Source organism: Cylas formicarius, unplaced genomic scaffold, assembly GCF_029955315.1.
Source record: "Cylas formicarius isolate icCylForm1 unplaced genomic scaffold, icCylForm1.1 PGA_scaffold_4__25_contigs__length_36172078, whole genome shotgun sequence".
NCBI classification, from domain to species: Eukaryota; Metazoa; Arthropoda; class Insecta; order Coleoptera; family Brentidae; genus Cylas; species Cylas formicarius.
In genome coordinates, this window is record NW_026844334.1 from 3,306,948 (window position 1) to 3,322,277 (window position 15,330).

The following is a 15,330-nucleotide window of genomic DNA, read 5'->3' on the forward strand; positions in this document are numbered from 1 at the left end:
CAGCACTCACCGCGAACAAGCGATAAACGTTCGCTAATAACGACTTTATTTATTTAACAAAAAAGCTCAAACTGCGGGCAGGGGTCTATACGAAAAAATCCATTTTTGGGCGAATAGGCTATAAATAGAACCATCCGGATGTGGTAACTTGAAATATTTGAAAAATAAAACGGATTAATTATTTGAGAATTGTTTGACGAATATATTTTGTCGGGGACAATTTTACAGAAACAAATTTAGCATTATTACTTTCGAAAAATCCCACCATTTGCATAAAAATGAACAGCGTTGAAAAAATTCTTTTTTTTGTCTGTCCGTTCTCCGTCGATGCTTCATAAAAAAAACTGTCCACGGGATACATTAGCCTATAGGAAATGGCCGCGATCGGACAGTGGCGTCCATCTTTTTTTTTGCGATTTTCCTCTGTTTTTCGTACATCGCTATGAAACACGATAACACGATAACCCCTAACGGAACCGATTGAAATTGGGGGGCCGGGGGGTCAGGAAGTATTCTAAAAAAATAAAAAACCCATTTCTCAAAAATTCTTGAACCAAATGACGCGCAAGATCCGGAGAAAAAAATTTTTTTTTAAATGTACAGGGTGTACGAACCATTGACTCTATTAGAAAAATTCATATACCAGGAAACGTGGGAAATCCAGTGCTGTAAGATCTGTTTCGAACATGGTTTGAATTATATACAAAGCTAGTCGTTTATGGGTAAAAAATCTAAAAGATCCTTAAAATTTCCGTTCTTGTGGGTAAATTATTGGCGATATTAGAGATGTGATAATTTGGTTTGAGCAATATCGTAAACTTCTTTTCAAAATACAAAGCTGCTTCGAGCTACGCGCTACGAACTTGCCCCGCCCCGTGACGATTTTTCGAAAGCAATCGTGTGTTACATCTCCCTTTTAAAAAGAAATTTAACAAACTCAAACAACCTTCTCTACACTCAGTATGCTTCGATGAATCTCTTTATTTTCGCAAATTTCTTCTATTCTTCTATTCGTTGTGATTTTTTTTTTTTTGGGAAAAATTATGTTACCGTTGCCGTATTTGCCATTGATTCGAAACAGTCTCGAAAAAGTTTTGATTATTAAGAATGCTCTTTTTGGCATCATCCCAGTTGTTATATAGCGCAAAATCGTCTGAACCTAGTGTCACCATAAGACACATAGACATTTTACAATCCCACTTCTGACATTATGAATAACGTGTGGTAACTTGTTTAGTGGCGTATTTCAGCAAAAAAAATATAAAATATATTGTCCGATCAATGATATGAATGACCTGACATGCCACAGACTATTTAATCTTAGTCAGAAATTTAGCACGGCAACCAGGCCTGGTGGATTTAGAAGATTTTTTTTTTTAAAACGGGTGACTAATGCGGCGAGCAGGGGCAAAGGCATCGACGTGCGACGATCGTTAATTGCAGAACAACGTGTCGGAAAACAATTTAAATGCTTTAAAGCTATTCGGAAGTGACTCATTGCAAGCAGACCGCGCAAGGCATACTTACAAGCGTGTAATTAAAAGCGATGAATTAAAATCGAGAAAAACGACGGTTCGGTTCGCGTTTATTCCGTCAAAAAAAGCGTATGATCGCGCCTTCTATAAATATTGCACCGACAATGCATCATCGTACTCTCATAGCGACGCCCCATTTTTATTTACATAACGGTAGGTTTTCGCGGAAACGGTGAAAAAATATTAACCATTTAATAAAAGCCTATTAAATACCCTACTCCAAAGACAATGGTATACCCTGCGTCAAAGTATATCGTCTTGGTTTTATGCGGTAATTTTCGAAAAGACCTGCCGAAAGTGTTTTAAAAAGATAAAGTTCAAATATTATATTATTTTTACTTAAGTATAATACAATTGTATTAGATGAATTCAAAACTTTCTTCGATTTGCTTTTTCCATCTTTCTCTTTCGTTGCCACAGGTCTTCCTCGAGCTATCTTCTAGCTAGTTCGCAAACCAGTGTTTGTTTTGCTGTGTGTTTTGAATGTCGTCTCTACTTGTTTGTGTGGCATCCATAACCTCCCTAACTGTTACACTGGTTACTCTTTCTCTTTTACAGATTCGGGGTGATCGTCTCCAGAAGTCCGTTGCTCTTACGGTTTTCTCCGTACTTTAATTGGTCATACTTCTAATCCATATGTTATGTAGTCACGAATACTGATAGAAAATACGACAATGACACTGACACAATATGTACAAATTATCCATAATTACATAAATAAGTACATTTTTATTCCGCCCTAATTAAATTATTTAATCTTCAATTTGGATTTGGATTGACACTCAATGTAAGGAAGTCTAATTGGATGTTAATAACAAAAAAGGAAACTTCCACTCACGAACATCTTAAAGTTGGAGAGAATGTCATAGAACGGGTATCCACATTTAAATATTTGGGTACCAACGTAAACGAAAAGTGAGATCCAATTAAACACCAGAATTGTCAGGGTCTATGTGTTTTCTGTGCTTTTATATGGATGTGAGTGTTGAACCCTAGATCCTTGCTCCGAAAAAAGATTATTGAGAGCAAGATAAAGAGTAAAAGATCTACTGGGAGAAGACAGAATTCTTGGATGAAAGACATGAGAAAATGGTTTGTATGTTCGTCAAATGATATTTTCAGAACAACAGTTTCCAAAGTTCGTTTGGCTATATAGATCGCCACATGGTGTCACAAATGTTTTGCGGGGTTGAATATACAATGATATCGAGGAAGACGGGAGGATGCGTCAAAAGCCAAAACGATATACTTTGGGACACACCATACGCTTAGCCCGTTTTCTTTTCTGGAGGTTGTTGTCCAACACCGCTAAACACAATAGGCTGCCTTACGGTTCCCTCACCTCACCACTACGGGGTGACGGCAATCGATAACCCAGTTTTCGAAGCCCTTTTGACTGTATAAGTTATTTCGAACCTGACATAATATAAAACTCTATTAGAGTATTTTACCCTTCGTGGGGGATATAACCCGTAGCTACTTACCTTACAATTATTGTTTGACTAAAACATACATTGTCATTCTTTTAAAAAACTTTTCGTGTACATTATTTTGGATAAGTCATTTTTTATACATCATTCATCAGATCCGTGGGAAACGAAACTGACATGGTAAAATGACGCTTCCCGCACGCTAGATCGGTGTTTAATTAGGCATTTTACAGACGGGAGTAGAAAAATTATTTTCATGCAAAAACAACGGCGACAGTCGTACCAACGCAACGGCGAATAACAATCAAAACAACCAAAACCAAAACTTACCTCGTGTAATAAGGTGGCGGGCCCAACAGCAATAAAGAAGAAGAATAACCTAAGGTAACCTCCAAAACGAAGGTTTCTGTTTTAGTTGACGGTAGTAACACGGTCGTAATTTTGTGGTTGCTTACCAGTGCGGCATAATCGGTAAACGACTGCGGTAATTTCATACACCTGGCAAGGCCGCGTGCCGTAAACGGACGCAAAAGGAAATCACCTCGAAAAATGAGCGGGATGAAACGATCGAACGAAAGATGCGAAGGTTAAGCGACAAGTCGTCGAACCAAAATCACAACGTTTCTGTTGAGACAAATTTTTCAGCCGAAAGTTTTCGGTGCCACAAGAGAACTGAAGCGCATTTAACAAAAAGAGACGGCAGTTTTATTACCCGAATCGCCAGCAAACAACGTCGCGGATACTCGCCGCAACGCGACGCAAAAACTATAGAAATTGCCCGGAGAAACGCAGCAAAAAAAACGTATCAATTGTACTCCGCAATTAATCACCGCGGTTCCGCGATTATATAACGAAAAGAAACGCCAAGGTTGGCCGTGAATTCGTTGCTTTTCGATGGCGGCAGCTCCGTTCTATCAAATTGACATCGGCGCGGCCGTCTTGATTATTATATCGGCATTTAAAACCGCATCGATCTTAACACATTAGTGCCCGTTGACGTATTAATACGTTTTTTTCATCCAAAATCTTGTAGCCGTTGACGTAGTAATACGTCATTAATTGTGACAAATCTAGGTGCCGTGGACGTAGTGGTACGTTATTTTTGGTTGTAAATCTAGGCGCCGTTGACGTAGTAGTACGTTTTTTGTTGTCATAGTAAATGTCACATTATAACTGATAATTTAAGAGTTAGCTTGTGTTCTGCAATAATTAACTTACGAATTGACTGATTAATTAAGTAATTTATATATTAATTTAATTGTTTGCCCTGCGATATCATGGAAGAAGACGACTTTGAATTAATTAATAAATGTAATGAGGTATGTGCCGATATATTATCTGAGTTTGAAAATGATGAAGAATGTAACAGCGACGATACAGATTTAGCAGAAAGTAGCAGAAAAAGAAATGTTTTGCCAATTATAAGTGAATCTGAAAGCAGCGATTCAGAAGACACGATATTGGAAAACGAACAGAACTGTTCAACATCAAATTGGTCCCAAATCGATAACGATATTACAGTAAACCCATTTTTGGGAAATTCTGGGGTTAAAGTGTTCCCAAGAAATGCAGAAAATATTTCAGACGTGGTGGATTTGTTTATAGATGATGATTTTTTTCAATTATTAGTAACAGAGACAAATAGATATTATATGCAAAACATGCATAAATATAAACGTGTAAAAAGCACAAAGCAGTGGCGAGATACCACGATAACAGAAATCAAGAAATTTTTAGCTTTGAATATATTGATGGGACAAGTAAAAAAAAATAATGTTAACGATTATTGGACTACTGATCCGTACATGGAAACACCAATTTTTGGTAAAATCATGACTAGAAATAGATTCAGGCAAATACTACAATCACTACATTTTTGCGATAATAGTGCAATCCCTGATGACGCAAGTCGACTTGTTAAAGTAGAATCAATAATGCAATACTTTATAGAGAAGTTTGATAAAGTCTATAAACCAAAACAAAATCTATCGTTGGATGAAGCCATGATTCCTTGCAGAGGTAGAGTAAGTTTCCGAGTGTACAACCCAGGAAAGATTACAAAGTATGGGTTATTAGTGAGAATGTTGTGTGAATCCGACACTGGATATATATGCAAATTTAAATTATATAGTGGCAATGGAGAAACATTGCAAAACCTGGTCGTAAACCTTTTAGATGGTTATGGAAATATTTGGCACCATGTTTACATGGACAATTACTACAACAGTGTTCAGTTAGCACAGAAGTTACTCTACAAAAAGATAAGAATTTGTGGAACTATAAGAGAGAACCGCGGGCTACCACACGATCTAAAAAAAATTACTTTAAAACAAGGACAACACAACTTCCGTAGAAAAGGTGAAATTCTAATACATATTTGGAAAGATAAAAGAGTTGTAAGAATGATTTCAACAATACACCAGGCTCGAATGATACAAACCCAGAAAATAAATCGAAAAACTGGCGATCTGATACAAAAACCAGAAACAATTTTGGAATATAATAAGTACATGAAGGGAGTTGATATAGCAGACCAATACCTTGCTTATAATCCTATTATAAGAAAAACTGTGAAATGGACAAAGAAGGCTTTTATGTTCATATTAAATACTGCACTGTTCAATTCATTTGTTGTCTTCAAGGTTCTGAATCCAGGAAAAAAAATAAAATTTTCATCTTTTTTGAAAAATATTGCGCAAAACTGGATTGAAAAAGGATATGTTCATTCAGAGAGTCCAGGAAATGTATCCAAGAGAGTTTCTCGCGAAGATGCACCAATGAGACTTTCTGCAGACATGAGACAACATAAAATTGTGAAAATTACTAGTTCAGGCAATAAGAAGTTTCCTCAAAAGCGCTGCAGAGTTTGCAAAAAAAACGGAAAAAGGAAGGAAACCTGTTTCATGTGCTCATATTGTGTAATTCCTTTATGTATGGGAAAATGTTTTGAGGATTATCACACAAAAAAAAATTATTAAATCTAAATAATAAATCAATATATAATAAAAATAATTTTTGTTGGTATTTTTTTCTTGTTTTTTTTAAGATTAAATATTTTAAAATCTATTAATCGAAACACTGCACAGAACTATATTTCTATCCATCTTAGCAACCGAGTGAACTATTTTATCATACTACAAAAACCTAAAATTGAGAAATATGTAGCATTGAAATCAAATAGCCCTAATATTATATCCTACTTTAAAATAAAATATGCCGGCTCTCAGCTATAACAACATCACTGAGCATTTTTTTTGTGGGAGGCACTCCCTCCCTATGGGACCGACCTCGGATCCGACCGCGTCAGGCGAAAGCCCCGTCCTCCCTTTACTTAAAAAAAATTCGGCGCCCCTCCCGGTCCCATAGGGCGGGAGGGGGAATTTTTCGAAAGGGACGCCGCCGAAAAATTTTCAAAAATTTTTTTGAGGAGGGAGGAGGAGGGAGGTCGGGTACTTCCTCCCCCGACCTCCTCCAGAACTTTACCGAGTTGGGTCCCGATCGGAACGACGGTCTCGGAGATAGCAAACTTTTTGACCTTTGACCTCCTCAAAACCTCAACAAAAAAATTCGCCAATTGTCGATCTCGGGCTCGACGCGTGGCCTGAGTATAGGGCTTTCGGGGCGTCCGGGTCGGGTCCGCCCCCGACCTCAAATACTCAAAAATCCGACGCTACCTCAATATTGAGGAATTTTTGAGGAGGTAGGGCAAGGCGGCGCTCGACGCCCCTCCGCGACCTCACTCACGCCCCGAGGTCGGAATTTTCGATTTCCGATTTTGGGAAAGTGAAAAACGCGGTCCTTTTTTTTGATCCCCCCTTGTCGCCCCCCGTTTGGGAGGAGATCGGGGAGGAGGGTATCGTAAGAAAGGCCGTTCCTTCGACCACCTCCCGTATCGATCCGAACCCGGCCGGACCTAACGCGACCTTAATCGACGCGTTCAACGACAACATTGAAAAAGGTCATATTTTTGAGTTTTTGAGGTAGGAGATTTTTGAGGGCGGATCCGGCGTTTCCGACCCGAGAAACCCCCCCGTGCCGGTTTCGAAGCGATTCGGCCGGTAAACCTCGGAGATAGCAAACTTTTTGAACTTTGAGGAGGCGCCCTCAAAAAAAACTCCACAGACGGGTATAGGACATGGGCCTTCAGAACGACGCCCGGGTATAGGCGCGTCGACGTAGGTACTCGAATTTTCGATCCGTCCCATAGGAGACGAGACCCTCCCTAACCTCAATACCTCCTCAATTTTGAGGGGCGTCCTTTTTGAGGGTTCCGGTGCGCCTCGGGCCCCTCTACGCGAATATACCGTCCGCGCCCCGATCCGACCTCAAATAACTCCGAAAACCTCGAAAAACCGAAAAAGGGCTACCTCCTCAAAAGCGATTTTTTGAGGTCGCTTCCTCCTCGAGATTTTTTTCTGAATTCGATGGCGAGAACCCCGACCCCCCAGGTCGTACCGTTTCCGAGATAGCCCCCCCGACTTCGCCCCCCTGCCCCCCATCGAAAAAATAAAACCGGTTTTTTCAATTGAAATCAAATAGCCCTAATATTATATCCTACTTTAAAATAAAATATGCCGGCTCTCAGCTATAACAACATCACTGAGCATTGACGGTATTCGGTAGTTAGGTATCAGGACAATGTTTCGGCAAGCGCCGTACGTAATTAGGATTTCTAAACGGCCGGTATAGTGTTAAGAAACCAATTACCGCTTTGGCGTCGCTCCAAAACGCGAGAGCGGAAAAACTCACCAGGAAAAAACGTGCGATCCCGATTTTCCTTTAAAAATATCTGGGCTTCGCGTGTTCCGTTTCAGATCGCGACGCCGTAAAACGGCAAAACAAAAAGCGATCGTAACAAAAAAAAAAAACACACTAATTGCCGATAATTGTCGCGCATCGAAATAAAACGATACACTCCTGTATTATCGAGAAGGCGAATCTCGCAATCACGTGGGAGTGTGGCATCGGAGAAATTGCGAAAGAAGTTGCGTCGCCCGCGGAACGTGACGCACTGCTGCATCGTCGGACGGCGTCGACGGTGGATGAAATGTCAGCGGGCGGCGTTGTCACATCCGTTAAGAAAAAATACGACTTGCCTACGAATCGACGGACGCTATCAAAATTGGGCGCTTTTTTATCTGATCTAGATAACGGAAAATGACGAATAGTTCAAGGAGGTATATGGAAAAACCCGAACGCTTGAAAAATGAAAATAAACATTACCCTTAATCTTAATGGTTACGGGTAATGGTCTGCTCGCCAGGGTGTTCTATAAGGGGCTGCGGTTTTGGAGTAATAAACAGTAATGACGAGGTCGGTTGTAAAAGTATACATTGTTCTGAAATTTTGGTTAGTTCCATAAGCCGCGTCGCTATACCTTAAAAATATACTTTAAAAAATAATGTTTTTTTTTGTTTTTTCGCCCAAAACGCAGCTTCAATTAAATTTTTATTACTACGATGCTGGAGGCAGTAGAAAGTTAAATTTTTGGACGTAGTAGAGGTATCGAACAGAACATTATACAGGGTTGATCAAAACTAATGATTTGCCTACCAGATACCAAAATGGTGAAAAGTGCTTTTTTTTTAAATGGAACCTATACCATATACCTACATCTGATTCCTGAAATAATAGTAAGTTTCGCGGGAAATAGGATTATTTTGGCATAAATTATGTATTGTTTGTTCTGACTCAGGATTAATTTGTCATTCAGAGAGAACCTACAATATATCAGCTCCATGTCAGTACCCTGTAACGTTCATTTCTAAAATTCATTTATAAATTCCAAACTTTTTGTTGTCGCAATAATTTGAATTAAAATAAATTACCTCATAAATTTTACACGTTTTTAGTTAATGTTTTAAGTTAACGCTGAATTCCGATTCAATAACTTTTGTCTCTAAAAAAATTAAATTAAAACAAAAAATTATTTATTACTTTATGACAACACCGTGCCTTCATCAAATACTGTGAAAATCTGAACATTTTTTATTCTAGTTTAATTGTGTTAAATGGATTTTCATCAAGTAAAAGCCACGTCAGTTCAACTTTTTCTTGGTTCTTTATTAATTAAAAATTTTTGGTTACCTACCAGGAACTGTCTAAAGGAAAAGAACAAGAAATATGTAGCAGTGACTGTGACAAGTCAAACTAACCTAGCAAGTATCTCTTAAAAACGACAAGTAAATAGAGTATTGAAATGGATCACGAATAAATATACATATTAATACATAATATATAATTAAAATACACATATGTAATTATTGAACCGTTATTGGTTAGTTTTAGTTTAGTTAGAATTTACTATTCAAATTGAAAAAGATAAAAAATAAATTTAACAAAATAAATAAGAACTAAAAGTTCAGATTTTCACGAAATTATATATTATGACATGACAATTGTTTTTTTTTTGTCTTTATTAAATGCACATCTGAACTTTTAGTTCTTATTTATTTTGATAAATGGATTTTCTACAAGTAAAAGCTACCTCAGTTTTAATTTGCCTCTAAAATTTAACGCTTAAATTTTTTTAAATTTAAAGTTATGAGTTGACCGTCATCTACTTTCAGATTTATGAAACGTCTAGTCGATCATGTTGGAAGTACCTCATCTGGATGGATTTGATAAAATAGTGCAAAGACTTTTTATGATTTATTTAATGTCAGTACTGTGGGGCGAAAATTTTGAAATTTTATGTAATAAAATACTTTGAAGCTTTTATTTTTACAGTCAAAATTTCTACTTTTTAAATCTTAGAAATTTCAAGTAAAAAAACAGCAAAACGCATTCATTCGTATGCCAAAAACTTTTGGCGGTGGACCGATGTTTATACATATTTATTTTTATAAATGGATTCCCGGTATATTTTTACCCATTCCTAATCAGCAGAATACGTTTATAAATATTTATTTTTTTTTATTTTTTAAACGTTGTTAGTGCTCTGGGCAAATTATTTTGGGTCTAATTACGATTGCAAATTACTAAATTATAGGGTATCGTGAAAAAATTAAATTCTGCTTCTTAGTTTTATTTTAACAGGTTATACTGTCTTTTAATAATCTCTTCAGTTCTCAAAGTCTGACTTTTACGAAAGATATAACCGGATTAACCAAGCACCTTCGAAAAGTCCAGTGCGAAAATTTACATCGCAGAAAACAAGTAGGTTAGGTAGGTTAAACGTTAAACTTCTAGTAGAAAAATAGAGACAAAAGATTAATAAAACCATACATCGTAGAAATGACGGTTTTGTCAATGGTTTTTAAAAAGGATCAATAATAATCCAAATTTTAGAACTTCATCGGTAATTCTCACAAGATTGCTTTCGAAAAATCTTCGATGAGCTGGGTAAGTTCGTAGCAAATAGCGCGAATCACTTTTTTATTTTACAAAGAAGGAGCTTCGCGGATTCGTGTCCTAGAGGGACGCGTTGTTTTTCTATGGTGCTCCTGCGCACCACTATGCAAAATCGATGTAATTTGTTTGTGAATACACCCTGTATAAAGTGTCCTTCACATCTCGTCGAACTTCAAAGCTACGGCACACTTCGGTAAATGTTAAAATTTGTACTGATAATTGCAATTTAATCTTGCGAGCCCTGTATTATAGACGAAACCGTAAACTCTCTCTCGACACAGTTTACGATACTCTTCATATCAAATTATCACATCTTTAAAAGTTTTTCATGTATCGCCAATAATTCACCCACAAAGGCGCAAATTTCTATGATCTATTAGAATTTTTTGCCCACAAACGACGTACCCTGTATATAATTCCAACAATGTTCGAAATAGAGGATATAGATCTCCTTAGTTTCCTGGTATCCGAATTTTTCCAATGGAGTAAACGGTTTTCAAAAAACTACTTGTATTCTGAAACCATGCAATACGTGGTAATATTAAATGACGTCATCACGTCTATATTGAGTGCGCGAAATAGTGATTTTCATTTTTATTATTTCAAATATCTCGAACAGTGTATATGATAGACGAAAACCGTAAATACAAAAATTGTAGCCCTTGATACAGCCTGTTTGAACGGATTGTTTGTATGAATTTTGATTTAAGGTTAATAATTTACTCTCTAAAAGAACAATTTTCGGGGTCTTCTAGATTTTTGTCTATAACTAAAACACCTTGTATATAATCAAAAAAATGCGTAAAACAAAAATTATAGCGCCGGGTCTCGCACGTATTACGGACTTCAACTTTTCTCCCAAGTCTGAAATCGGTAGCTGCAAGTTTGGAGTACTTATTATCTTTTTTTATTATTGCACGGAATATCGCGAACACCCTGTACAATACTTAAAAACCGTAAATACAAAAGTTTAAGCTGACTATATGGGCTATATCGTCATGTAAAAGAAACTGACATCTAAAACACAGATTTGAAATTATTGCCAATTTTCAATAATAGGGGGACCCATTATTCAGTTTTTTTTTTAATTTGCGGCGCACCCCGTATATCTTTGAAAAATTGTCAAGAATAAAAGTTTATGGAGTCGTTTCCTCTGCGTCTTCTGGTTCACGAATTTTTCCGGTCTTGTAAACGGTTTTTGAAAAATGGTCTTTTTTGTAGACCCCTGCACACGCGATTTTTATTTTTTTTTAAATACTTCCTGACCCCTCAGCCCTCCCATTTTCCACAGGTTCCGTCCCGGGGCAAAGCTGCATATATGTACCAAATATGAAGTCGATTACTTCAAATTTCGGACACTTATCGTGTTTCATAGCAAGGTCCAAAAAATAGTCGAAAATCACGAAAAAAAAAATGGATACCGGCGTCGGATCAGGGCCATTTCTTATAAGCTTATGTGCCTCGTGGAGGGTTAAAAAGGAGGTAAATTTCAATTTTGTAGCTCCAACGGATCGAAAGTTATTCAGGAAAAAACAAAAGACGAGAAAGGAGAACGGAGAATGGACAGACAAAAAAAATTTTTTTCGACGGTGATCATTTCTGTACCAACGGCGATCCCGTAGGACTTACCGTTACCGAGATATAAAATTTTTATACGAGCGCAGATACTTTCGAAAATTCGATTTCATCGATTTTCGAAAATAACAAGTAACAGTCTCACCATCACCAACCAAACATTTTTAAAACCCGAATAAGAATAAGCAGTACCAAAATGGTACACATTCATATATTTACAGAAAAATGGCAACGGCGCGCTTACGAGATCTCTGGCGAAAAAGGCCGAACCAGGCCGTGTTGAACAACATAAAAAAAAACACCCATAAGGGCAGGGAAGGGAGGTTTTTAATTCCTCCCTTGGGGGGTGACCTTTTAAAGGTCGAAAATGCGAAATAACTGTGCAAGTCACTGATCAGGGACCTTAGTTAGTTAATAAACTAGTTAGGTCACGTGGTAGCATTGTTTTTTACCAAACCCCTGTGTTTGTAAATCGAAAAGAGGTCAGAACCGACGCCATGTCATCAAAATAGACAAAAACTCCAATAACCTTGAAAGGTTTAGGAGAAAAGGTGATTATTACACAAATTGTAAATTTTTATAAATTTTGAAGGGTTTTGTTTTTACATTGCCGCTTGAAACGTCCGCCATTCAACCGGGTTAAAACTCGCGAGAAATTTAAGCCGGGTAAACCATTTAAGCGAGACAACATAGCAAAGCCTTCCACGCATCTGGGTTCTTTGAACTTTATCGTAAACAAAACTCTTAATTCCTTCACTTCCAACTCGGAGACTATAAAAAATACAAGGGCTTTACACTGTTGCACATTTTAACAAAAATTCAATAAAGGCAAAACAAAAGCTCAAAACTCACTTGGTGGCGTAAATTTGCGGGACCCCTCTGAGGGTGTCTCGAAGACGACGGTCCGGAGTGTCCTGGATATTTGTCTTCTCCGATCAGTGGTCTGGCCAGCTGCTGCACGCGTTGGGCCTTGCGCCTCAAACCACGCACCTCAGCTAGCAGTGCCTCATATTGAGACACCGGTAACGACATGACGATAAGAAACTGAGGCGGCGGAATTCAACTGCGACAAAAATGAGTTTGAGATGCGGATTTTTTAATCTCGCAGGATAATAAAACGCCTCCGGAAAATCTTATTGATTTTGCTCACACGATGGGTGTGACTTATCGTGTCGGACGCTCATGATAATTATAAAACCTTTTAACGGACGAAGAGGGTCCAAGTGAGGCGGGGGGGCCGCCGGTTTTAAAATATAGCGACACATTCGGTTGTTTTTTATAAATGCTCCTAATAGGAGCTTCGACGAAAGTGTCATCCAAAGTTTCGCATCATTTACACAAATCGGCGGTAATATAACATATTCAAACGATGAAAAGCGTGTATTACCATGATTCCCGAGCACACGACAGGCAAGAGTCAGTCAACACATTTATTTATCACGAATTACTGGATCGAAAAAAATCTGACGTACTTCCATTTTCTTTTTCTTTATCGACTGGGTTGCCAATCTTCAAAAAATTAATTTTGTTCGGGCGATCGCCGATAAAATCAAAACTCAAAGGCGTGATATTGCTTGTTTCGACAACTACTTATCGCGTTTGTTAGAATCCGATGAATCGCTTAATGGAAATAAAAACAAAGCTTGTTTGTTTTGCAATGTCTTTACGCCTAGGAAGTTCTAGAAACAACCGAGCGTTTTCTTTAGAATATTGGCACCATGTTGACAGTTTCATCACATAACCTTATATTTTAGGCGTTCTAGAACAAAATATTTGAAAATTGAAAATTTCAGACAAAATGGCAATGTTCGGCATAATAGTTTCCGGGCGATTAGTAAGTAGCACACCATGAGGTTTTAAATCATAACTCTGGTTTAAATTTTGGCAGGTCCAAACCGAGTTTCAACAGCTTAATGAGCGGCAGTTTGTAACCGTAATCCCGGACGCTGACAATATCAATCATATTGTCGTGTTCTTAACCGGCGCCATCCCCTTTCCTGAAGGTTTCGCCGGCCAAGGTATGCAATTGACAAATTTTCCCAAAAAAATAATGGGTAACTTTTCCGAATAGTTTATTTCAGCTGGCCTGACCCAAACGCCCCTCCAAATTGGCAGTTGTTGGGGTACCTTTCGAACCAGAAACCGTCGGCGATTTACAAAATCTCCAATCTGAAAAAGCTCCACGAAATGGGTGATTACTCGAACCTGATGTTCGGGCAGTCGCATATAGTGCACAATGCGCAGATAGGAATCAGCATAGAACCACTTTCGAACATTCAGGAAGTGCCGTCGAGCGAATCGGCGGAGGCGCAAGTGACTTTCGCGCAGAAAATGCTGGAAAGCTTCATGAACTTTGTCTTGAGTTACAGTGTTACCCAGCAAAACATGCTACCTAACCCGACCATGACATATGTACCATTGTCTACCGTGCAGAGCTGGTACACAAATTTCGAGCGGCGTTTACAGCAGAACCCCAACTTTTGGAAGTCTTAATCAGTGTCTTAGTGTTTTTGTTTTTAATTTTAAGTCTTAAGGTATATCAAGATCTTTTTGTACAACAGTGAGATAAGTGAAAGTATGCATTTCAATGTTGTATGATATTCATTTCATTAAAATGCTGATAATGAAAAAAAATTGTTTTTCTTCGTATTACTTAATGTTAATAATGTTAAATAGTACAGTTCGATATAAATAAAAACCTATAATATACCACTTCAAAGTAAGTTAAATCGTCTTTTATCCTCACGCTATTATCTCAATGTGCTGTTTTGTTGTTGGTATGATTCCATTTTAAATGATATTCATTTCTTTAAAATGCTGATCATGGAAGAAAATTGGTTTTCTTCATATTACTTAATATTATAAATAGTACAGTTCGACATAAATAAAAAAACTATAATATACGAGACACCTCCACTTTAAAGTAAGTTAAATTGACTTTCATCCTCACACTATCATCTCGATGTGCTGTTTTGTTGGCAAGATTCCATTTTTTATGATATTCATTTCATTAAAATGATGATAATGAAACAAAAAATTATTTTTCTTCATATTATTTAATGTAATAAATGATACAGTTTGAAATAAATAAAAACCTATAATATACCACTTTAAAGTAAGTTAAATCGATTTTTATCCTCACGCTTATATCCCAATGCGCGGTTTTGTAGTTGGTATGTTTCAATTTTGTGTGATGTTCATTTCATCAAAATGCTGATAATGAAAGAAAATTGTTTTTCTTCGTATTACTTGATGTCGACATACATCAAAACCTCTAATATATCAGAAACCTTCACTTTAAAGTAAGTTAAATCGACTTTCATCCTTACGCGATCATCCGAATGTGCTGTTTTGTTGTTGGCATGATTCCAGTTTATATGATATTCATTTGATTAAAATGCCGATAATGAAAAAAAATTTTTTTCTTCATATTATTT

At 37.3% G+C, this 15,330-nt stretch overlaps 2 protein-coding genes across 4 annotated transcripts in view; one reads left to right on the forward strand and one right to left on the reverse strand.

Annotated features, from left to right (window-relative positions):
* The window catches only part of LOC132701515 (adenomatous polyposis coli homolog), a 44,875-nt gene extending 31,476 nt beyond the window's left edge, over positions 1 to 13,399 (reverse strand). For 2 of the 3 annotated variants that reach the window (XM_060669495.1, XM_060669494.1), the window contains exons 1-2: positions 13,281 to 13,399; positions 12,746 to 12,956 (exon numbers count right to left, since the gene is read on the reverse strand). In XM_060669495.1, the coding sequence (XP_060525478.1) occupies positions 12,746 to 12,925 (180 nt within the window). In that variant the 5' untranslated portion in view covers positions 12,926 to 12,956; positions 13,281 to 13,399. Of the gene's footprint in view, positions 1 to 7,714; positions 8,335 to 12,745; positions 12,957 to 13,280 lie in introns of those variants that run through there. The other variant, XM_060669496.1, reaches the window with a different exon arrangement.
* Positions 13,400 to 13,512: 113 nt separating this feature from the next.
* Positions 13,513 to 14,578, forward strand: LOC132701516 (protein OPI10 homolog). Its single transcript, XM_060669497.1, has 3 exons — positions 13,513 to 13,727; positions 13,782 to 13,911; positions 13,965 to 14,578. The coding sequence occupies exons 1-3, from the start codon at positions 13,692 to 13,694 to the stop codon at positions 14,384 to 14,386; spliced, it is 588 nt and encodes a 195-aa protein (XP_060525480.1). The 5' UTR covers positions 13,513 to 13,691; the 3' UTR covers positions 14,387 to 14,578.
* The last annotated feature ends 752 nt before the right edge of the window (positions 14,579 to 15,330 follow it).